General features: G+C 40.6%; 1 protein-coding gene across 1 annotated transcript in view; it reads right to left on the bottom strand.

Annotated features, from left to right (window-relative positions):
• Window positions 1-19,154, bottom strand: part of NUP205 (nucleoporin 205) — an 81,992-nt gene extending 62,838 nt beyond the window's left edge. The window contains exons 1-8 of the mRNA XM_065883681.1: window positions 19,127-19,154; window positions 11,983-12,125; window positions 10,575-10,746; window positions 8,193-8,337; window positions 7,646-7,805; window positions 6,627-6,855; window positions 5,236-5,400; window positions 469-644 (exon numbers count right to left, since the gene is read on the bottom strand). Coding sequence (XP_065739753.1) covers window positions 469-644; window positions 5,236-5,400; window positions 6,627-6,855; window positions 7,646-7,805; window positions 8,193-8,337; window positions 10,575-10,746; window positions 11,983-12,125; window positions 19,127-19,154 — 1,218 coding nt within the window. The remainder of the gene's footprint in view (window positions 1-468; window positions 645-5,235; window positions 5,401-6,626; window positions 6,856-7,645; window positions 7,806-8,192; window positions 8,338-10,574; window positions 10,747-11,982; window positions 12,126-19,126) is intronic.
• Between the last annotated feature and the right edge of the window lie 6,153 nt (window positions 19,155-25,307).

Genomic DNA, 25,307 nt, shown 5'->3' with positions numbered 1-25,307 from the left:
CTTTACCCGTATCTATGTGGAGGTCTATTTATACACTATAATTAAGAGTCTAAACAATTATCTATGAAACTATAAAACTGGAGATTCTCCACTATACCTCTTCCAAATCATGTATAAAAGGCATTAAATAAGACAACCTTAGCACTGATTCTCCAGGGTAGCATGAAGTTAATAATTTTCTCCCCACAGAAGCATTTTCATTTGCCTATTATTTTCTCACTACAAACAATTCTCAACGCCAAATGTCTTCCTTTTAGCTTGTTCTCAGTTAATGGGTCTTACATTATTTCATTTTCATGAATCACAAACTAATTCACAAGCTGTAACATAACAACTACTGCCAAGTATTAGTCTACAGTAAAAGGTTTTATTAGTTTCCAAAACATAAAGTTGGTTAATTAGTCAATTTTAAATTATTTTATAAAATTCTTCTACTACTTTTTACTCATCCTACATTATTACACTTACCTTCATTGGCATAAGTGCCAGGAAATCTGTAATGAGATTATGGATTCTACGAATATAAAATTCCTCCTGATAGAAGTTTTCTGACACCACTACGGATTCAGTGAGGAACAGGAAAACACTGTCTGCAATTGCAAGCTCTGCCATTGCTTCATCTGCTTCTGTGAATTCAGCCAGAGCTAGGAACATATTTAGAAAAACAGCACATGGAGGAAAAATTACTAAACTAGATTATAGTATCTCAAAATATTCTGCTGATAGTTCAAAATTCAGATCTCTTCTCAACCTTCTAATATGTTCTGTACACAAAATAAGACAGTGTGTAACTGTAACTGACTCACAAACCCCAAAGAACTACAGAAAAAGTACATTAGAAAATCATCTACTCTTCACAATAACATCGAGAGTGATAAAAAAAATTACTTAAGGGATTTTCCTGGTGGCGCAGTGGTTAAGAATCCGCCTGCCAATTCAGGGGACACAGGTTTGAGCCCTGGATGGGGAAGATCCCACATGCCACGGAGGGACTAAGCCCGTACACCACAAATACTGAGCCTGTGCTCTAGAGCCCGCAAGCCACAACTACTGAGCCTGCGTGCCACAGCTACTGAAGCCTGCACGCCTAGAGCCCATGCTCCACAACAAGAGAAGCCACCGCAGTGAGAAGCCCCTGCACCACAATGAAGACTAGCCGCCACTCGCCGCAATTAGAGAAAGCACGCACACAGCAATGAAGGCCCAACGCAGCCAAAAATGAATAAATAAATATATTTTTTAAAAAAATTACTAGGTAATTTTGTGATAATCTGTCTTTGAAAAAGAAATGTTAAATAGCTTATTCTGCTTCACTGTCATAAAGACCAAATACATTCTGTTACTTAAAGTACACTTTCAATGCCTTGAAAAGGGTCAGGAATAGATATAAACCAGGATAGTCTCAACCAGAGGAAAAGAGATTGGTTGGTTTTTCCTTTTTTTGTTTATGTGTTGTTTTGCATTTTGAAATAAAGCCTGCATATCTACCCATATCATACAAACTCCTTGAGAACAAAATAGTTTCTTAATTCTTTATTACTACTAACAGTAATGATTACTAAAATTATTAATTATTAATATTAATTAAATATTAATAACTAGTTCCAAGCCTTCACTTGAATTCAGAAATACTGAAATTAAGAACTATTTCTTTTTCCCGATTTTTTTTTTTTAAACATCTTTATTGGGGTATAATTGCTTTACAATGGTGTGTTAGTTTCTGCTTTATAACAAAGTGAATCAGCTATACATATACATATGTTCCCATATGTCTTCCCTCTTGCAAGAACTATTTCTTGAAGACTACTTACTTGGGTAATAAAGCACACTAATATCTTAATGTAAATTGAGTTTTATCATCTCAAAACAGTATATAAAAATTTCAATCAGTTTAGTAAAATTCAAAACATACTTTTTATAAAATAATGTAATAAACATATTTTATAAAATGTCCAGAAGTCTACAAAAAGAGTAGGAACTAATTTTTCAAAATTCACATCTTTGTTAAAACTCGTCTGGATTATTTCAAGAAATGACCATTTCTGCAACATAAGCTATTCATCTTTTCTAGTAATTTTTAAAATATAAATTAACAGATTAAAATGTATACTTTAAAATGTTCATTATAGCGAATTCTCTGGTGGTTCAGTAGTTAGGACTCCACGCTTTCACTGCTGAGGGCCTGGGTTCAATCCCTGGTCAGGGAACTAAGATACCGCGAGCCATGCAGCACAGCCAAAAAAAAAGAAAAACATTCATTATAATACCCCTAATTTTAAAGATTATAAAAGGTTATGAGCATGTAAAACTAAAGAGATTAAGTAGCCAAAGATCTAGGACTTGAAACTAGGTCTGGATTCCTATTCTTATCTAGTGAAGTATATAGTATTTTCTACTGTGCCTCTCAAGATTAGGCCAATGGTACAGTAATTTACAGTATATGAATTTGATTAACTATCACATAGCTACTTAAAAGTATACAGTAATTTTATGCCAGAAAAGTACTGAAATAAGACTTGTAAATGAATAAGAGGTATAGCTGAGAAACAGAATTTGTACATGATTGTAAATGTCTAATTCTCCATCTACCAGCTTTAATATAAAAAATACTTGGCCAGGGACTTCCCTGGTGGCTCAGTGGTTAAGAATCCACCTGCCAATGCAGGGGACACGGGTTCGAGCCCTGGTCCAGGAAGATCCCACATGCCATGGAGCAACTAAGCCTGTGCACCACAACTACTGAGCCCACACGTCACAATTACTGAAGCGCATGCACCTAGAGTCCATGCTCCACAAGAGAAGCCACTGCAATGAGAAGCCTGCGCACCACAGCAAAGAGTAGCCCCCACTCCCCAAAACTAGAGAAAGCCCATGCACAGCAACGAAAACCCAATGCAGCCAAAAATAAATAAAGAAATAAATTTATTTATTAAAAATTTAAAAATACTTGGCCAAAGAAAAACTTGTAACACAAAAAAAACTTTCCACAGCAGTCTTGAGAGAAAAAAACGGAGCTGGAGGAATCAGACTCCCTGACTTCAGACTATACTACAAAGCTACAGTAGTCAAGACAATATGGTACTGGCACAAAAACACAAATATAGATCAATGGAACAGGATAGAAAGCCCACACAGAAACCCATGCACCTATGATCAACTAATCTATGACAAAGGAGGCAAAGATATACAATGGAGAAAAGACAGTCTCTTCAATAAGTGGTGCTGGGAAAACTGGACAGCTACACGTAAAAGAATGAAATTAGAACACTCCCTAATACCATACACAAAAATAAACTCAAAATGGATTAGAGACCTAAATGTAAGACCAGACACTATAAAACTCTTAGAGGAAAACACAGGCAGAACACTGTATGACATAAATCACAGCAAGACCCTTTTTGACCCACCTCCTAGAGAAAGGGAAATAAAAACAAAAATAAATAAATGGGACCTAATGAAACTCAAAAGCTTTTGCAAAGCGAAGGAGGCTACAAACAAGATGAAAAGACAACCCTCAGCATGGGAGAAAATATTTGCAAATGAATCAATGGACAAAGGATTAATCTCCAAAATATATAAACAGCTCAAGCAGCTCAATATTAAAAAAACAAACAACACAATCCAAAAATGGGCAGAAGACCTAAATAGACATTTCTCCAAAGAAGACATACAGATGGCCAAGAAGCACATGAGAAGCTGCTCAACATCACTAATTATTAGAGAAATGCAAATCAAAACTACAATGAGGTACCACCTCACACCATTTAGAATGGGCTTATCAGAAAATCTACAAACAACAAATGCTGGAGAAGGTGTGGAGAAAAGGGAACCTCTTGCACTGTTGGTGGGAATGTAAATTGATACAGCCACTATGGAGAACAGTATGGAGGCTCCTTAAAAAACTAAGAGAATTACCATATGACCCAGCAATCCCACTACTGGGCATATACCCAGAGAAAACCATAATTCAAAAAGACACATGCACCCCAATGTTCATTGCAGCACTATTTAAAATAGCCAGGTCATGGGAGCAACCTAAATGCCCATCGACAAACGAATGGATAAAGAAGATGTGGTACATATATACAATGGAGTATTACTCAGCCATAAAAAGGAACAAACAGGGTCATTTGCAGAGATGTGGATGGATCTAGAGACTGTCATACAAGGGAAGTAAGACAGAAAGAGAAAGACAAATATCGTATATTAACGCACATATGTGGAACCTAGAAAAATGGTACAGATGAACTGGTTTGCAGGGCAGAAATAGAGACAGATGTAGAGAACAAACGTATGGACACCAAAGGGGGAAACTGGCCGGGGGGTGGTGGTGGTGGGATGAATTGGGAGATATGGATTGACACATATACGCTAATATGCATAAAACAGATAACTAATAAGAACCTGCTGTAGAAAAAATAAATAAAATAAATTTCAAAAATTAAAAAAAAAAATCTTTCCACAGCCCACTTGGGAACAGCATGAGACTAGAGAACAAAATGTTCTGGAATCATACAATTGATAAGATACTGGAATCTGCTGACACTCTAAGACTAAGAAACATTGACATGGACTGTAAACTTTAATAAAACCTTTCCAGATTTACAGTAGAAACCTACAGAAGTGACAATTTTCAGGCCTTCAAATTACAACAAAAGCATAGCTCTCATCCTGTTAGAGTAAACCACTATTAGTATGATAATTACATGCACGTAAACAGCAGAAGAGGATATGCTATAGTGGGTAACAGATTGTCAGAAGTCAGATTCCACATCCATTATTGACTGAACCAAATATCACCTAATATACTGTAATTTAAAATAACAGTAGTTTTTAATCTGACACAATGTAAGAAAAATTAGTCTGTCTGTGAACAAAACCAAAAAGAAAAATGTAAAAAAAATATATTGTTATACTGTCATTTCAAATTTAAAACTCTTAAGGAAAAAAAGAAGCTAAAAGAGAATTGTCAGTGGCTGCAAGAAAGGGAAAAAAATTTTCAAATAATTTCTTTTGGGAGACAAGAAAAAAGGAAAAGGTCCGTACTTCTCAATACAAAATTTCAATTACCACAACTCTAGGTATCTTCCTAGGCTCATGCTTATACATGTCAAAGATAACACCTTTTCCTTACACGGCACAGTCAAAAAAAAAAAAAGATAACACCTTTTCTGAAATGCCATTAAACGCTGATATGTCATTTTCTCATAACAAAATGACCTACAATCAGTTTACCTGTCACATCAGGGAGCTGAGATATCCCCCTCAACGCCAGTGCCCAGGCAAGTCTCACAGTGGCTTGCAGACCCGGCAGTTTCCAAGGCTGTGAGTCTTGAAGACGAGAGTGAATTGTTGCAATGTATTGTCTCTCTGTCAACAGTGGAAGTTGATGAATCATATCTGAAAACAAAAATAGACAACTATACCAAAGTAGAGAAATTTTCACTTTTGATATATAGGAATAATGTCTAAGAATCAGAAAGTCAGAGTATTCCCATCAAAAAATTATGACTAATTATAATTAATGTTTGAAATAATAAGTATACTATCATAAAAACAGACTACACCTACTTAATTCTGTGATTCATTTCATTCAATACAGGAAATCTGACCAATGCATTAACTGGCAGCATTCCTATATGAGAAGCACAGGTACTGCTTGTTATGTGACACACAATGTACTATGTGACAATTCGATTGGAGGTAAGGGGTAGTTTTATTTTAAATAAGCCTTTTGTAATGGCTAAGGATGATCACCAAAGAGGAGTGGGAAGTGTCTGGTCTCCTCACATACCTAACGAAAGGAGACAGGGATGATACAATCAAAAGCGGACAGCGGACAACTGTTGGAATAATTATAAATATTTATGACATTAAATGGCAATAAGCTTCCTTTGTGGGAATCATTTTTGAGATCCTCGGTTCTAAGCAGTAACTGTTTACAAGGTTACCAAGAGAAATTTTATCTACTTCACAGAAAAAAAGAAAGTTAAAGATAATATATTACTAAAAATTATAGTTATCCTCCCTTAGAATGAAAGGTTTAAAATGTGAATAGTAAAGAAACAAGCAAGTGGGGGACTTCCCTGGTTGCGCAGTGGTTAAGACTCTGCGCTCCCAATGCGGGGGGCCCAGGTTCGATCCTTGGCCAGGGAACTAGATCCCACATGCATGCCGCAACTAAGAGTTTGCATGCCGCAACTAAGGAACGGGAGAGCCACAACTAAGCAGTCCACCTGCCACAACTAAGGAGTCCATGTGCCGCAAATAAGGAGCCCACCTGCCGCAACTAAGACCTGGCACAACCAAATAAATAAATTAATTAAAAAAAAAAAACAAACAAGCAAGTAAATTAGGCATGCCTAACTCAACAAACATATTGCAAATCCTTTAGCACGTTCCCATTCCAAAACCTCAAAAGATAACAGAAATATCTAACGGGGCTGCAATTACTCTAAAAATGTGATCTTATATCTAAATATTCAAATATGGATGAATTACACACAAAGGAATAAAATATACTATTTTTATCTTAGTTGTTAAAAAAATCACCCTTCTTAAATGTTATCTCCACAATTAAATCTGATTTTTGAAATAAATGTATTAATAGGTACAAAATCCAATACCATCACGTTCCTCTGTGCTTTGTTCTATAAAACTGATATCAAAGCAGTACAGAAGTGCCATAAGAAGAGCCAGATTCACTGCATCCAACGAGCCATTAGCCTCAACAGTCACTCTTTCCAAATGTCCAATAAGGAGCAGAGTGTCATCTTTGCCTAAAGGTGATTGGCAAGCCCAGGCAAAAAGGCTTTCTGCCAGAGACTGCCTGCACTCCTTGATGAGATCAGAAACCTAGAAATAAAGATGAATGATTATCGGTATAAATAAATTACACTGAAGCCTGATCTTATTCCAAAATGTAAACTATGTATCATAAAGGCAAACTATATAAATGTATCTGAATCCATAGGCGACCCTAAAATCTCACCTCTGCAATTCTGAACAAACCCTACTATTAATTCCTCAATCTTAAGTCCCAACCTCCTCTATAGGACAATTTCTTAAAGGCCTCGGGGCTTCCCTGGTGGTGCAGTGGTTAAGAATCAGCCTGCCAATGCAGGGGACACGGGTTCAAGCCCTGGTCTGGGAAGATCCCACATGCCATGGCGCAACTAAGCCCGTGCGTCACAACTATTGAGCCTGTGCTCTAGAGCCCACGAGCCGTAACTACTGAGCCCGCATGCCACAACTACTGAAGCCCACGAACTTAGAGCCCATGCTCTGCAACAAGAGAAGCCACCACAATGAGAAGCCCGCACACCGCAACAAAGAGTAGCCCCTGCTCGCCGCAACTAGAGGAAGCCTGCGCACAGCAATAAAGACCCAACGCAGCCAAAAATAAATTAAAAAAAAAAATTTCTTAAAGGGCTCATTCCAGAAAAAGTGCTAGCATGGCACATAGTGCCTAGAAAGAGGCTGAAACAAGTGCAAGTCAATTTCATGGACACAACTGCCTATACACTTTCCTAGGCATTGTTAATTTTCCTATGCCTGTATTAGAAGAATGTTCTAAGTGACATGACTTTTCTGCCTCCAAGATGTGACACAGACAACCCGTGAATTGATGTCATTGAACCCTTGCCTCTTTTCGATGTTTTTCACTGCCTAAACCTCTCTCACGCTGTAGTTTCTCAAACTCGTTGTTAACATCAATCTGTGACACAAGAGTAAGAACTTTGTAAGTCAATCCTTGCTCCATCAGCTCATCAGTAAACCGTGTTGTCATGGAAACCAGCTCTGGACTGTAATGAAAATAATCAATAAAGTTATAATGAACAGTAATGTTTATACTTTCTCATCACATGGATATAGCAAACACTCTTTTGATGATAATGTTAGGTTACTGGAAACAACCAGGATGAGTTATAACCTAGCTCTTGCCATTCTTTTTAGATCTTTGTGTTTCAATAAACTTCTAACCATAAATAACTGAATTACCTTTCATTTGTAAACAAAATAAAGCAGGTTTAAACTGTTGTGTCATTCTTGGCAGAATAAGGGAGTGATTTATTACTCAACTTAGGTTATACACTTAAATTATACATACTAAAGTGAATTTTTGTTTCTAAAATTATAATTCTTCAAGCAATTTCTAATTAACCCCTTGAAATCCTAGCATGCAAACAGACCTGAGTTCGAGGGTCCATGTCTTTCCTCGTCGAGACTGTATCAAGGCTTTCAGGGAATTTGCAATGCACCGCTTTCCATCCCAGTATAAAAGAACAGCTACTAAGCCTCTGGTGAGGCCAGGAAAATGTGGTTGCTGGTGCTCTCCTAGGAAAGGAAGTTGAGAAATAATTTAGTAAATAAACACATATGTGTTTAGGCTGAGACAAAAATCACTATACCAATGTTCAGTTCAAAGAAATCACAGAACCTTAGGGTTTAAAGGGTCTTAAGAGTCCTCTACTTGGGCTTCCCTGGTGGCGCAGTGGTTGAGAATCCTACTGCCAATGCAGGGGACACGGGTTCGTGCCCCGGTCTGGGAAAATCCCACGTGCCGCGGAGCAGCTGGGCCCGTGAGCCATGGCCGCTGAGCCTGCGCGCCTGAAGCCTGTGCTCCCCGGCGGGAGAGGCCACAGCTGTGAGAGGCCCACGTACCGCCAAAAAAAAAAAAAAAGTCCTCTACTTCAAACATCTACCCATTGTTTTATCTCTTTCACAAAAAGTCTTTCAAATATTTGTATGTTTCTTCCCCTAGTAAATTAAATAACATTTTCATATGTTTCAGCTTTCACTGGCCCTTTTTTTTTCGGTACGCAGGCCTCTCACTGTTGTGGCCTTTCCTGTTGCGGAGCACAGGCTCCAGACGCGCAGGTTCAGCGGCCATGGCTCATGGGCCCAGCCGCTCCGCGGCATGTGGGATCTTCCCGGACCGGGGCACGAACCCATGTCCCCTGCATTGGCAGGCGGACTCTCAACCACTGCGCCACCAGGGAAGCCCTACTCGCCCTTTTAAACTGCTCTCCTTTGAATAAGTTCTACTTTGTCTTTTCTGAACTACGTTGCCTATAGTTTGTTTCATTTCCTATGGTAATTTTCACCCCTTGGCCCAATCGCTCTTACACTCTACTCCCTTCTGTTCCCCAAATTCATCTCACTGCCTCACACCTCTTACAGGCGATTTCTTCTGTCTAGATGCCCTCTGTCTTCCTGAGTGCACACCTACTCCACCTGACATATGCCTACTCATTTTTCAACAACTACCGTAAGCCTCGTTATCTTTGTGGACTTCCCTGTACAACCTGAGGTCAATTTAAATGCCTCCCCTCTGGACCATCCCTAAACCAAGCATTAATCTACTTAATGGTGGCATAGTTATTGGTTTCCATGTCTTTCTCAATTACTAGACCATGAGCTCCTTTACACTAGTTGAAGTTTTATTCATCTTTATATCCCTGGAGTCTTAACACAGTGCCTGGCCCATAATATGCACAGAAAAAATAACTGTTAAATGAAGTTTTGAGTTAAACTCAAAATTCAAGCATGTCCAGTTAACATCTGCATCACAGAACGGGAAAACGACCTTAGTCATTCTCAATATCATATTTCTTTTAATGCAGGCTTAGGTCAAAAAGGATTCTGGCAGCCACATGCTATCTTCAGACATATTAGACTTTCTTTCAATTAAAATGCCCACCTGGCTTCTTCACATGGTTCCCTTGCTATAATTAAAATGAACTGCTTATTTTATGGAAATTTCAATCTTTTCTCTCTACAGCAGCCAGAGAAATAATTTCAGTTATTCTGGATTCTGCAACTCCTGCTTAAAGCCCCTGCCAACAGCCTCCCACTGTAATTAGAATAAAATCCAAATAATCTTCATGGCCTGCAAGACTATGATCCAACTCCTGCTCTGTCCTCGTCTTCCTTCATTCTCCCTAGTTCTGATGTTCCAGCCACAGTGGTCTTTGTATCCTTCAGCAGGCCTTTATTCGCACCTTGAGCTGTCTGGAACACCCTTCCCCAACAACTCTGGTATCTTGTCATCATGCAGGTCGCAGATCAAATGTCCCAATCTCAGAGAGGCCTCCCCTAAGTACCCTACTTACAGGTGCCCCCTATCATCCCCCATGTCTCTATATCCCACTGCCTTGTTTTATTTTCTTCCTAGAACTCAGTATTATCGAAATTATCTTATTCTTTACTCATTATCTGAATCACCCCCTCAAAACGAAACTCCAAAAAAGCAGTGACCTTACCTTCTTACTCATTATATGACAATAAATGCTTTCAGCTACAAAACTTCTGAGATGCAGTCATTCTTTGCTAGCCAATTACCATGAAAAAGTCTATCTTAAAACAGTTAAATTTCCTTTAACAACTCTAATCACTAAACTAAAGCCTTCCCATTAGTCAAAGATAAACAAAAGGAAACACTGTGAATATCAAATAAACTACACCTTTAGAAACTATTTTGGAATCTAAATGATATAGTATTTTAAATTACAAGTGAATAATTTTACATTTATGTACTACCTTACCATAGGTTCAGTTAAATGTCAACCTACCAGCAAGGAGAAGCTCAACAGCTGCCAATTCACCAATATCAAAAAGGTCACTGAGGATAAAGGCTTCTTTAATAAGCTGTTCAGGAAGAAGTCGGGTTCCCTGTTGACCCTGGATAGCAACTCCTTCTGTACTGGCTTTCTGAACCTTCTCATGTTGTTGAACATTTTTGGGCTACAACAATAAAAATAAATAAATAGGATCATGTAATGACAATAGCACATGGAGACAAGGTAAATTGTTACCTAGAGAAGTTTATTCACACGGCAGTCTGGTAAAGTGACAAACAGGAGTATTGCTTATTAGATAAAGGTCTAACTATCAGATATAGTTAGACCTTTATGAGGTAACATTTTACATCACTTTCAACTTTTTATACTGTTATTACCTTCTCAATAACTGCTTCTGCTAAACTCTGAACTAAAAAATGTTGAGAAATCACACAGAATAGCATACTATTTTTCAAATGTCTAAGAAACTTTCCAAGTATATCTTTAATAAATATAAAAACAATAAATCTTCAAGTGGGAAATAGCAAATCAAAAAAAATTATAGAATTAATTAGTAGGGCTAATGATAGCTTATTAGTATGTTACTTTAAAATGTAGTCTTATTTGCAAAAAGGCTTACTTGGTGCAAATATTTAACAAATAACATATAGTATAGAATTACTTGATAGATCATAAAATCTTAGGTATTTACACCTTGAAAAATGCCATACAGTCATTTAATTCAACTGCTCTATTAACAGAATGGGAAAACTGATGCCCAGATAAGTCAGGTGACTTGCCTGTGGTCATACAACTCTTTAGTGGTAGAGCCAAGACTGGAACTCAGCTCAACTGGCTCCCAGGCTAGGGCTCTTAAATAGTTCTTAGATGGTCTTGCTGGTCTATAAAAAAAAATTGTCAAGCAGCAGGGAAAGGAGCTTCCAAATATGAATCCCTGCCACTGAAGTACTCTACCCCTGGTTGAAAAGTACGTCAAGATGCAGTGATTAACAATATGTAAGAATTAACTGCTAACACAACTTACATAGCATTATGAAGAGTTAAAATGTTGAAGTGTACCTGGGAATAAATAAAATAATCAATCTTACTAAGCTTAGACAGATTAACTATAAGTCAGAAATTCCAAGGAGGCTCATATTTCTGAAATATACGGAACTTTCTAAATTGTATTCAAATACTATTAAGATATCTCCTAGCTAGAGATAAATACAATATTAACGTCTATGGAGAAGAGAAAAAAGATAATAATTGCTCCCAGGAAACTTCCATTTTTAGAAAAAACTTGAATCAATGGACTAGAACAAGTAACATTTCATTTACATGCATTAAGAATTTACTTGCTCCTTCAATCTTTAAAGGAAAAAGCAAATCCAAGAAGCAAAAAAAGAAAATTTCCTACTGGGTTTCTGAACAATGAGATGAAGTCAGGTTTGTGTTTCTTCAAAATCATGTCAAGAAGGTGAACAGCTTCAGGTTGTCTTCTCCAAAGAGCATTTCCCACAGTCTGCCAAATGTCTTTGTAAGGACCCCACAGACTAGCAGCTTAAAGAAAAAAAATAAAAATCAGCATCAAATAAAACATATATTTGGAAAATAAGGTAAGGTTATCGTCTATACATTTTAGTCATGCTCACAGCTCCTTTTTTTTTTTTGCTCACAGCTACTTTTAAATATAAGGAGTTATATACACAAACCAAAGATTAATATAAAAGAATATTAGAATTCACAAGCAATAATATAAATGTCATTTTACCTAACTTAATATAAAGTAAATCCTGACTTTAAATTGGAATATCAGCTGAACCTGGTTTTCTCACTTAATATTAGCTATGTGACATGGAGTGAGAAAATAACCTCTTTGAAGTTCAGTTTCCTTTTATATAAAATGGGGAGATCACCTGCTTCATAGGGTTGAATGAATTAAATGAGATAAACTAGGTAAAATATACAATATAGTGTCTGGCATATCATAGTCACTCAATAAATGTAACTGCCTTTCCTTCCCTCCCTATCATCCAGAGAAAAAGCAAGAATCGGGGGGAAAAAATCAGATTCTATAAAACTTGGAAGCTGAAAAAATACGTTTTTGTTTTGGCTGGGACACTAGCTATTAAAAAACAACATAGAAATATGGAATTCTTTTGTAAACTCATATAAAAAGGATCACATTTTCCTTTGTAAAGGTAATAACAATAATAAGTAATACTTAGAGAGCTTTTGCTACTAAGCATGGTTAGAAAAACACGACCTGGAAGCCCAAAGTTTCTGTTTGCAAACAATCAGATATGGCACCCCTGTGTTTATAAAGACTCTGAAAGAGAAACTAATCAAAACCACTCACTCACTCAACAGATGAACTAACAATAGCTTAAACCGTAAAGGGTGGTCTGCAAACATGTTTAACTGCCATCTGAGAAAACACAAATCCCACTAAAGTCACCAGAACAGTCAGAATGACATGCAAGATAACCTAACTAAATGCATTACAATCTTATGAAAATGTTGTCAGAAGAAGGCAATTTACTGGGCAAATTTTTTTTTTTTAAAAAGGATGTGCAGGGACTTCCCCAGTGGCTCGGTGGTTAAGAAACCACCTGCCAATGCGGGGGACATGGGTTCGAGCCCTGGTCCGGGAAGATCCCATATGTGGTGGAGCACCTAAGCCTGTGTGCCACAACTACGGGAGCCCACGTGCCCAGAGCCCGTGCTTCGCAACAAAAGAAGCCACCGCAATGAGAAGCCCATGCGCTGCAACGAAGAGTAGCCCCCGCTTGCTGCAACTAGAGAAAGCCCGTGCACAGCAAAGAAGACTGAGCACAGCCAAAAATAAATAAATAAATAAGTAAGTTTAAAAAAAAAAAAAAAAAAAGGATGTGCAGGTTGGGCTTCCCTGGTGGCGCAGTGGTTGAGAGTCCGCCTGCCAATGCAGAGGACACGGGTTCGTGCCCCGGTCCGGGAAGATGCCACATGCTGCGGAGCGCCTGGGCCCGTAAGCCATGGCTGCTGAGCCTGAGCGTCCGGAGCCTGTGCTCCGCAACGGGAGAGGCCACAACAGTGAGAGGTCCACATACAGCAAAAAAAAAAAAAAGGATGTACAGGGAGAGGATAGACTAAACCAGTCAAGCTGGATCAGCCATTCACTCAACAAACATTTACTGAGGGTCATGCATGTACCAGGGACTACAGAGCAAGCAAGACAGACAGGATCCCAGGCCTCAGAGAACTAAAGATTGACAAGAAAGACAGGTATTAAATGCAGGATTCAAAACACAACTAACTACCAGGGCTTCCCTAGTGGCACAGTGGTTAAGAATCCGCCTGCCAATGCAGGGGACAAGGGTTCGAGCCCTTGTCCAGGAAGATCCCACATGCCACGGAGCAACTAAGCCCGTGGGCCACAACTGCTGAACCTGCACTCTAGAGCCCGCGAGCCACAACTACTGAAGCCCGTGCGCCTACAGCCCGTGCTCTGCAGCAACAGAAGCCACCGCAATGAGAAGCCTGCGCACTGCAACGAAGAGTAGCCCCTACTCGCCGCAACTAGAGAAAGCCCACGCACAGCAACGAAGACCCAACACAGACAAAAATAAAAATTAAAAAAAAAAAAACAACAGAACTACCAGTCTAAGGGAGAGGTACAGAGTGCTATGTGAACATATAAAAGGAAGACTCTAACCTAATCTGAAGGGCAGAGCAGGAAGTTTTGCATCAGGTCTTTGGTGTGGGGATGTGGAGGAATGGGAATCACCATGTCTAGACCTTACATAGAGACAACCAACCAACTCCCTGCTTTGCTTCTCCTGTTTTGATCCTAAACTTGCCAATCTTCTAATGAAAAATGTAGCTTGTCATATAAATTTCTAGAATTAAAAATGTGCTGATGAAATGAGTATCCATGCAGATGTAATTCCCACTAAAGATCAATTAATTGACATACTGGTTTATATATCTGTCTTTTCCCAATGTGATCAGAGAACATCAATTCCATAGTTGGAATCTACTCAACTGTGGATACACTAACAAACATCACAGTTCCAGGCCTGCCAAAATGAGGACCTGACCCTGGATCCTGGTGACTGCCTGTGAGGTGCTAGTTGGATGGTGACTAACTGACTTCCCTAGAGATCATCTTCTTGGCTCTTTCCAGCCGCAAAGGACAAAGTAGGTTTGAGCCTTGTATTCCTGACCAAGATGGAAATTTTCCTGTTAGTAAATGGGAATGTTTCAAGTAGTAGATGACAAAATGAAATTGGACAATGGTGTGACCAATGGACTAACTAGAATATGAAGTGTCAGGACCCAAGGATGTTGGGTAGTAAGCTACTCATGAGGTGATGGAACCTTAACCAGGATGAGGGCAGTAAAGTAGAAAGGCAAAGTCTGTTGGTAGAGTCAGAACTGGTAACTGATTGGCACAGGGGATGAAGGAAAGTTATCAAAAACGACTTGTAGGCAAATGTGAAACTTGCCTTACCACAGGTATTTTTAAATCCTGACAAAAAGCGAACAAAAGTAAACTGTCTATAAAAGTAATACTCAATAGAACCCCTGAAGAATAACTTTCTTTGCACTATACATACTTAGTTTGAATAAGCTCAGTGAATTCTAGAGAGAATTCCACTTCCCCCCATTTGTGGGGAGGCATCCAATAACTGATCAAAAATCTACACTAAAAAACCCCACAGATACCAGCCTCCTGAGTCCATCATTAACATCAACACATCACAGAAGGTAGTTGCAACAAAGATTTATATTCATTATGTCTTTGGTTTGACTAATTTTGGTAAATATCTCCCTGTTATTGATTACAGATGAAAGGAGGCTATAATTTTTCCAAATTACTAAACATGTATTTTTAACATAAGTCATTTGCTTGTTTGAGAATACATTTACTTTCCTAAATTTTAGGAATACCTCCAGCAAGTCAAATTTATTCACTCATTCATCATGTACTAGGTATGGGTAAGCTCACAGCGTAGTGAGGAAGCACATTTACCATATAGTCATACAAAAGGGCAATATCCATTATGGATGTGCTATGAAGGTGAAGTACCCAGGGCAACGATCACATAATAGGGGAATGTGACCTAGCCAGGGAGATCAGGGAAGGGAAGGATTCACTGAACAAGTGATAACTGGGCTGAAATGTGAAGGATAAAAGTAGGAGTGGGAGGGGCTTCCCCGGTGGCGCCGTGGTTGGGAGTCCACCTGCTGATGCAGGGGACACGAGTTCATGCCCCGGTCTGGGAAGATCCCACATGCCGCAGAGCGGCTGGGCCCGTGAGCCATGGCCGCTGAACCTGCGCGTCTGGAGCCTGTGCTCCGCAACAGGAGAGGCCACAACAGTGAGAGGCCCCCGTCCCGCAAAAAACAGAAAAAAAAAAAAAAAGTAGAAGTGGGAGGTGGTGGATGTACACTCCAGGAAAAGAGGAGTTCCCGAGGCAAGAGGAAATGCTGCACTCTCAAACCCCTGAAAATGCCGAGAGCGAGAGTACCAAGAAGGGATCAGCAAGGGAGGCAACTGCCATACCATGCAGGGCTTACCTGCCCATGTTAAGGATTTGGGTCTTTACCCTAAAAGATCAAGGAGATAGATTTCAAGTGTCTGGTGGACTTAGTGAAACAGAAAAGCATGTAAATGTTGAGAGCTGTTCAGGAGGATGGGAACAGACTAGAGTGGGTAGAGGAGGAGAAGGTATGGCAACAGAGTCTGAACACTGATGTATCTTTGAAAGGTTTGACTGTGAAGAGGAGCAAGAGGACAGTAACTGGAATGAGGCATGAGATCAAGATAAAGATTTGGGCAATTAGTGGAAAGAAGAGGAACAAAAGAGAGAGGAGGGGATAATGGGGAGAAGAGTGTAAAGGGCAGGATTTACCTTAGACAGGAAGATACAGGGAAACTGACTCGAAAGAGTACAGATACATCTAGGTTTGTAGGTTCAAGGGTGAAAAAAAGAGTTCATGCCTGTTGGCTTTTATTTTCTCTGTGACTAGGAGACTGAGGGATTAGTTGGAGCTTAAAGATTTGAGGAGTGTGGAAAAGGTCTGAAATACACAATGCTATGAACAGGACAGGGGTTACCAGACAGCCATCCAAGGATTGTCAGTGTAATGGTTGCTTACTCACAAGCCTATAGGTCTACTCAGCCGGGCTGCTACAGGTCACAATACTAGTAAATCATGCCACTGAAACTCAGGCATAGGCCTTCAAACTCTACCTCTACTTTCTTCCCCTTCTACAACTCTGAGATGTTTATTTTTTTTTTAATTATGGTAAAAAAAAAAAGCGCATAACATAGAATTTGCCATCTTAAAAACGTTTTGAAGTGTGCAGTTCACACTGCTGTACAACAGATCTCCAGAACTCTTTCATCCTGCAAAACTGAAATTTCGTACCTGTTAACTCCCCATTTCCCCCTCCCACCAACCTCTGGCAACCAACATTCTTTGTTTCTATTACTTTCAATCCCTCATACAAGTAGAATCATACAGTATTCGTCTTTTTGTTACTAGCTTACTTAGCAGAATGTCTTCAAGGTTGATTCATGCTGAGCATAAGACAGGATTTCCTTCTTAACGCTTAATAACATTTCATTATATATCTATAGACCACACTGTTTACCAATTCACTCATCAATGGGCATTTGGGTTGCTTCGCTGCACGTTTACTTTTTTTAAAAAAATATTCTCCTGACTGGGCTCTTAAAAATGTTTCCTTTCGGGCTGCCCTGGTGGCGCAGTGGTGGAGAGTCCGCCTGCCGATGCAGGGGACACGGGTTCGTGCCCCGGTCCGGGAAGATCCCACATGCCGCGGAGCGGCTGGGCCCCTGAGCCATGGCCGCTGAGCCTGCGCGTCCGGAGCCTGTGCTCCGCAGCGGGAGAAGCCACAACAGTGAGAGGCCCGCGTACCGCAAAAAAAAATGTTTCTTTTCTATGTAGCCAATTAAACACTCCTGCCACAAGGCCTTGTTATACAATGTATACTCTTTGCAACTGTTGGCAACTCCTTTTCCTTCAATGATTTATGTTTAATGATAGTAACTTAAGACAAGTACATACTAAAGTATATAACCACACATACTAAAGAAAAGTATATAACCACACATACAACACACAAGCCTTGTTTTAAGTTTACATCTGTGTGGGAGGGCAGGACAGCAGTACTAAGGAAGTAATTTCACTACTAACATTTAGATATATGGAAATATTATGTAATGAAATGAATTAGGTTTTGCTTAAGTAGGAGCATGTAGACGTTTAAGTATCAAAGACTGGCTTCAAATCATTAGCTGTATAACCTTGGAGAAGTTACTTAACCACTCTAAGACTCTATTTCCAAACCTGTAAAATGGGGTGTTTAATAGCAGCTACCCCAGAGTTGTATAAAGGGGACTAAATAAGATGAAAGTACAATGCTTAGTCCAGTGGCTGCGAAAAAGGAGGTACTTGATAAACATAATCATTCATTATTATAAAACAATTTATCGTAGTGTTTCCGAAATGGTTTGATTTGCAAAAGTCAGGTTTAGACAAGTTTTCAAGAATATCAGTCGTGTGAAAAGAACAAACTAGCAACAAAAAGACTGTATAAGGATGGAAAGAAAAGGCGCCCAGAAAAGACTCCTCTTGAGTGAGATCCTCTACAAGCATTTACCACACAGACGTGCTCTTAACCGCCCATTAAGTTTAGTACGGCTCAATCAAGGCATTCTGAGCAGGAAATTCTTCATTTTCAGGCCCGCTCCGGCCGCTGCAGCACTGTTGGCATCCTTGGCCCGCCCACGAGGAGCCAGCGGTGCATCCCAGGAATTGTGACAGTCAAAATGCACCCACTCTTTCAAACGCCCCGATGGAGACGGGGGGGTTCCGCCCCTGATAGAGAATTGCCCAGAGGACCCAATCCAAACCTTCCAGAGTTTCTTTACTCCCTTCTAGATTCTGCCCCTCCCCGAAGATCTACAGCTCCGAAGGTACAGGAGCATCCAGGGGCGGGCCACACACGCAGAGCTGGGAGTCACGGCACTCCTGGGCCACCTTCCGGATTGCAGGCTTCATAATCAAGGGGCCTCTCTTCCTGTAGGACCCCACCCACCCACCCAACCTCCAAGAAGGGCCCCAGTGTCCATTTTGAGGTGCGAGTTTTCAGCCTGCGCTCGTGGCTGAAAAATATCTCAGGTCTCCCGGCCTCATTGCCGGAGAACTGCAAATCCTGCAGGAATTCGGACCGCAGACACATAATGGGGTGGGGAATGGAAGGGACCAGACTCGGCCCTGGGCTGCGAGAACTGCACGCCCGGTTCCAGGGGACCAAGCCTCCGTGCCTCGATCCTTAAGCCCCAACGCTAGGGCTAGAGCCGCAGCGCCGACGCGCGCCATTCAAACTGGGGAGGGGCGGGACTCTAGGCCCAAAGCTAGGGAGAAGCGGGAACTATGCACAAGTGCGGACCTGGACTCCGAGGAACCTCACTGCCCACGTCTCTGCCTGAAGAACGGACCAGCACCCTGCCCCACAGCTTGCCTTCTGGCCCGGCCGTACCTACCCGAATTTACCGCCAACAGCGTCGCCATCTTGGAGGCGAACTAACGGAGCCCTCCCGCCGCACGGAAGCCCCAGAAGAGGGTGAGGCTGCCCGGGGCCACGCCTAATCAGAAAGATACCACGCTGTCCCTTCCGAAATGCACGCTCGACCGACACAGGCGTACAAATACTCCAAAATCTGTTCTAAGTCACAGACGTCAATTTTCGCCGGGATTGACGAAAATTCCCATTTAAGTCAGGCAAGGGTAAGACCCGAGGTCCTCGAGTTGACGTTAATCGTGCAGTGCATCCTGGGACTTGTAGTTTATTTCTAGTGATTCAAGTTGGTTAGCTGGAACAGAAAAAGACCGCTTATTGAAATGACGCCCACTTATGATATTATGAAAGCCGTAAATCCAAATAATTATCTCCATTTCAAATTAAATCTTCCTTGCGTTACTCCCTTACTTTGGGGAGTGGAGTGGGGTGTAAGGTGTCTAAACCTCAAAACTCCATTTGATGGGTTGCAAACTAAGTTCATTACATTTCATCTACTGTATATACCAGTGTATTGCGTCAATATAGTTGCATGCAGTTAAACAATCATAACTTTTTATTATGAAAATTTCAGATGTATACAAAATTAGAATAATGAACGACCAGCTTCAATAGCTGGTCAGTTCCTGTTCCTCACCCCCAACACAGGAGATTATTTTGAAGCAATTTGCTGACATATCATATCATAAACACCAAATATTTTTCTACCTAAGCACCCCAAATAACTGGACCTACTTTTTTCACTTGCTAAATTTTAGTTTGCTAATTTTCAAACTAAAATACAGTCATTAGCATTTGCTATCATATGCCAGATAATTATTAAGAATTTATTAAGAATTTGCTTTCAAACAACAAGGTCCTACGGTATAGCACAAGGAACTATATTCAATATCCTGTGATAACCATAATGGAAAAATATAGGAAAAAGAATGTATGTATATATGTGTATAACTGAGCCACTTTGTTGTACAGCAGTAATTAACACAACATTGTAACTCAACTATACTTCAATAAAAAATAAATTAAAAATGAATTTGCTATCATATACCAGATATTTATTAAGAATATTTGTTAAGAATGTTGTTGTTGTTACATTATCTCATTTAATCCCTGAAACAATCCTACTAGGGAAATATAATTATAGCTGCTTACTTCATAGATGTTCCATGTACCTCACAACCTCACTTTATCAACTCCTCCAACATTCCACTGAGATTGGGAGAAAATAGAGTTTATAGTCTCATTTCACTACTGGAAATCAGAATTAAATAATTTAAACAAAATCACAGAGTACATTGTTAAGAATAGCAAGCATATTCGTTCTTCTGAACAAATAATATTGAATGACACAATGTCCATTAGGTGGAACACAAAAGTCACGGGTAATTTTTTTGAAAGTCACTGTTATATAGAGACAAATGCCGGATTACAGTGAAAGTGGTCTTAAGGAGTGAAGGGGAAGAGAGAATGAAAAGGTAAAGGGATTTTTTCCGAAGTTTAACATGAAAGTGAGAAAAATATTGAGCAGAAACTTGGCAGGAAGTGGCATTCAAAGAAGATTTTCTTTCTCAGCACAACTATTATGAGCCTTCCCCTCACACACTCTTTAAGCCCACACATTTCCCTCTTGGTAGATCACTTTCGATGAAGGAAATCTAACTTCCTGCAACTCCCCCTCACCCATCATCTCACATAACAGGCATGCTCTCGCTTGATTGAGGTTTACTCAATCCACAGCAATTGGGTTATTAGCTCCTCTAAAACGGCTCTCAGCATGGTCACCAGTGATCGATTGTCAAATCCCACAAGCACTTTTCCGAATACCTTAGAAATTCTTTTCTCCCTTGACTTATGGGGCACCACCCCTCCTAGTTTTCCTCCTGTCTTTATAGTTCTCCTTTTTAAGTTTCCTATATGGCCTTCTCTTTCTTTTAAATAAATTTATTTATTTTATCTATTTATTTTGGGCTGTGTTGGGTCTTCGTTGCTGCTTGTGGGCTTTCTCTGGTGGGGCTACTCTTCATTGCGGTGCGCGGGCTTCTCATTGCAGTGGCTTCTCTTGTTGTGGAGCACCGGCTCTAGGCGCGTGGGCTTCCGTACTTGCGGTATGCAGGCTCATGTAGTTGTGGCTCACGGGCTCTAGAGCACAGGCTCACTAGTTGTGGTGCACAGGCTTAGTTGCTCTGCAGCATGTGGGATCTTCCCAGACCAGGGATTGAACCCGTGTCCCCTGCATTGGCAAGCCGATTCTTAACAACTGCGCCACCAGGGAAGCACCTTCTCTTTCTCTTCTCATCATTAAATGTTGTTCTTCCCTTTTGGTCATTCCCAGCCTCTATTCTACCATTCTACATGCTTCTGGGATCTATGGCTTCTTACCACCACCTGTTTGTTAATGAATTTTGTACTTGTATCTTTAATCCAGTCCTCTCTCCTAGGATTCAGATTTGTATATCCAACTTGTCTACCCACAACTTCTATTGACTGTCATACAGGCATCTCAAAATCAATTGATCCAAAGCTTAAATGAGCACTTTTCTCACAAAACTCAGTCCCCTGTATCTACTCAGTTGCCAAAGTTGGAAACTTGGGATTCACTCCATATTTTTCCTTCAATTGCCATATCCTATTCACCTTGCCTCATAAATATTTCTGGAGTCCTTTTTCTTTTCTCTGCTCTCTATGCCACTGTTCCATTGATGCCTCATCTTCTTATACCTGGTATTTTGCAATAGCTTTCTCAAGGGTCTTCCTGATTTCCATCTCACCCCTTCTCATGGTCTCCCAAAGTGATATTCAAATACACAAATCATATCATGTACGTGCCCTAATCAAAATTTCTCAGTGACCTAGTTCCTATGGGTAACATTTGAAACTTCTTAGGAAGGCACTCATGCCACTTCCTGATCTGGTTCCGCCTCCTTCTTCAACCTCCTCACGCTTATTCTCCCTCAAGTGCCCTTTACTCTAATCACTCTGAACTATTTGTTATTCCCCAGGTACAACATGCTTTCTGGTACGTACTTGTACATCTGCTTTCCTATCTGCCTGGAATACCTATCTTTCTTTCTATGTCCCTCTGTCAACCACCCACAAATTTACCACCACCCACGTCCCTGAATTCAAGCCATTATGTAATCATCTGCCACACTGAATCTGGGTGGGCCTTCTGACTTGCTTGGACCAAAACAGTACAGTGGAAGTGGCGTTGGGTGAGTTCCAAGCCTGGCATTTGAGAGGCCTTGCTGCTTCCACTTTTGCTTTTTACTGCCCTGAGATATCATGAAAGGAAACCCCAGCCAGCCTCCCTGAGAATGAAAGACCAGGAGGAGAGAAGCCTAGCCAGCCTCCAGCCGTTCCAGCTGAACCAGCTGAGATGCTAGACATGAGTGAGGCCATCTCGGATGCTCTAGTCCTAGTTGAGTCATCACTTGACTGCAGTGGGTAAGTGAGTCCAGCCCAGAGTTCGGAATTGTGAGCAAGTAAAAGGCTGCTGTTTTAGACCACAGTTTTGTGGTTTGTTATGTTCAATAAACAATTGATTTACTCCCAGAGAGCAACAGCTATGTCTTTTTACATTTGTATTCCCTGCTGCTGCCACATCCCTGGCTTACAGTCACAATTCAGGAAAAAACAAGTAGCACACCTTGGTGCTTGCAAGATCTACGGGCGGAGAGAGAGGCCACTTGTATGCGATTGTGGCTAAGAGCACAGACCCTAAAGCTAGGCTTCCTGTATTCAAATTCTGTGTCCCTTACTTATTAGCTGTGAAACCCTCCTTAGTGGCTCAGTTTTCTCATCTCGAAAGGCGGGTGATAATATTAGTATCTACACTGTAGAGTCATTAAGAGGCTTATTCATAAAGTGCTTAGACTGTGCCTGACATTTAGTGCTCTGTGAGTGCTGTTTAAACAAAAATAAACTTTTTCTAAGGCAAAATAAGTGCTAAGTGGAGGTATACTCAATTAATTAGGAGGAGTTTAACCAAGTTGTGAGAGTGCACTGCAAACATGGAAGTAATAGCAATTAACCAATTTGTGATTTATCTGGGGTGAGGGGTAGAACTGTGCCCTAGTCTAATTGATCCATTGTTTGTAACTTCCTTCATTGCTCCAATTAATTGTTTTAACTGTATACACAAAATTCTTTGAAATCTTAAAATAAGAACAGTTAATTCTTTTTTCTTTCTTGAAAAAAATGAAGTATAATTACATACATTACATTAGTTTCAGGTGTACAGCATAATGGCTCAACACTTGTGTGTACTGCAAAATGATCACCGTATAAGTCTAGTTAACATGGTCACCATACACAGTTATAGAATCCTTTTTCTTGTGATGAGAGCTTTTAAGATTTACTGTCTTAACTTTCATATGTGCAATACAGTATTATTAACTATAGTCACCATGCTGTAATTCCATCCCAGTGGCTTATTGATTTTATAACTGGGAAGCTTGTATATTTTGACTCCCTTCACCCATTTCACTTATCCCCCAACTTCTGCCTCTGGTAACCACCAATCTGTTCTTTGTATCTATGACGTTTGGTTGATTTTTGTGTGTTTTTTTTGGCTGCACCACATGGCTTGCGGGATCTTAGTTCCTGGACTGGGGATTGAACCCTGGGCTCCCGGCAATGAAAGAGCTGAGTCTTAACCACTGGACCGCTAGGGAATTAATTCCCTGTTTGCTGTTTTTTTTTAAGACTCCACATATAAGTGAGATCATATAGTACTTATCTTTGTCTGTCTGACTTATTTCACTTAGCATAATGCCCTCAAGGTCCATCCATGTTGCTGCAAATGACAAGATGTCATTCTTTTTTTTGGGGGGGCACGTTGTTTCCATATCTTGACTGTTGTAAATAAGACTGCAATGAACATGGGGATGTAGATATCTTTCCAGGACAGTTAACTCTTATTTGGAGTCCAGGAAATAAAAATTGGAAAATTACATGAAGGAAGTGGCACATGAATGGACAGATGCTAGAATTTTACATGGTCACGAGAGCGTATGGGGGCTGGGAGTGGGGGAACAGATCAGTGAAAAAGTGACAAAGTCCAAGGTTTCACATTTACAGAGCTGCCAGAATTCCTCTGGACAAGGCTTAGAAATTTAGGTGAGTTTCAAGTTCTGTGATTTTCCATATCCTGCTAGTGGAGGACTCCAGGCATGACAGATTCACCGTCATGTTTGCCCCCAGTCAGTGGCCAGCTGTGGGTTTACAGTGGCAGAACTACTGGCCTTGGAACACTGGCAGTCTCTGGTGGAGTAGGAAACAAATTTTCCCCAGATTTTCCCTGAGAGAGTCGCAACCACAATGCAGCAAATGACTCTGTGTAAAAGCCTCCCTTCGAAGGCAGGATAATTCCAACAGCCCCCTAACTGGTCTTCCTGCCTCCAGTCCCACTCATTTCCAGTTTACCTTCCACAGTGTGACCAGAGGGTCCACTTCATCCTCCCCCTAAAACCCTTCAAGTTCTTGTCACTATCCTGAGGACAAGTCCACACTTCTTACAATGGAATAGAAGGCAGTTCTTGACCTGGTCCCTTCAGACCTCTTCAATTATACTTACACCTACTCCCCTTCGGCGCTTTAGTGATTACTGGGTTACTTAGATACACACTCTGAGCCTCTTCAGCTCCTGGAGCCCTTTACCAGGGCAGCTCCCCTCTTCATGGGGTATTCCCTCTAGCTGCTGGAGCCACACCTTCTTCCCTCCAAATCTTTGTTGGCACTATCTTCTCGTTCAGGAATAACTTTAGCCCCTTCATCTGGTTACTCTTCTCAGGCATCACTTCCGCCCCGCCCCTCCTACCTCAGCCTGGACTACACACCATCCTGTGCTCTCCAATAATGTACTATAATTTCCCAAAAGTTTGTCTGTCCTTCTGGACTGAAAGCTGCACGCAGAAGAGTAGAGGCAGCTAGTAGCCAACAAACGTTTGTTGAATGAATAAAGGTAAGGAAAGGTCAAGCTGCTGCCTTCTACCCATTGCCAGACTATACCGTGGGCTCCTTGAAAACGGCTTCATATACCACCATCTCTCTTGCAAGTGCCTGAAAACTCTTGGAAAAGAAGGCTGGTCCCTCTTTTCCTCATGCATGGATTGCCAATATGGACCTGAAGGGGATAGGGTATTCCA

Source organism: Phocoena phocoena, chromosome 9, assembly GCF_963924675.1.
Source record: "Phocoena phocoena chromosome 9, mPhoPho1.1, whole genome shotgun sequence".
In the NCBI taxonomy this organism is placed as follows: domain Eukaryota; kingdom Metazoa; phylum Chordata; class Mammalia; order Artiodactyla; family Phocoenidae; genus Phocoena; species Phocoena phocoena.
The sequence above is the reverse complement of the archived record's forward strand: the minus strand, read 5'-3'. Positions and strand labels throughout refer to the sequence as shown.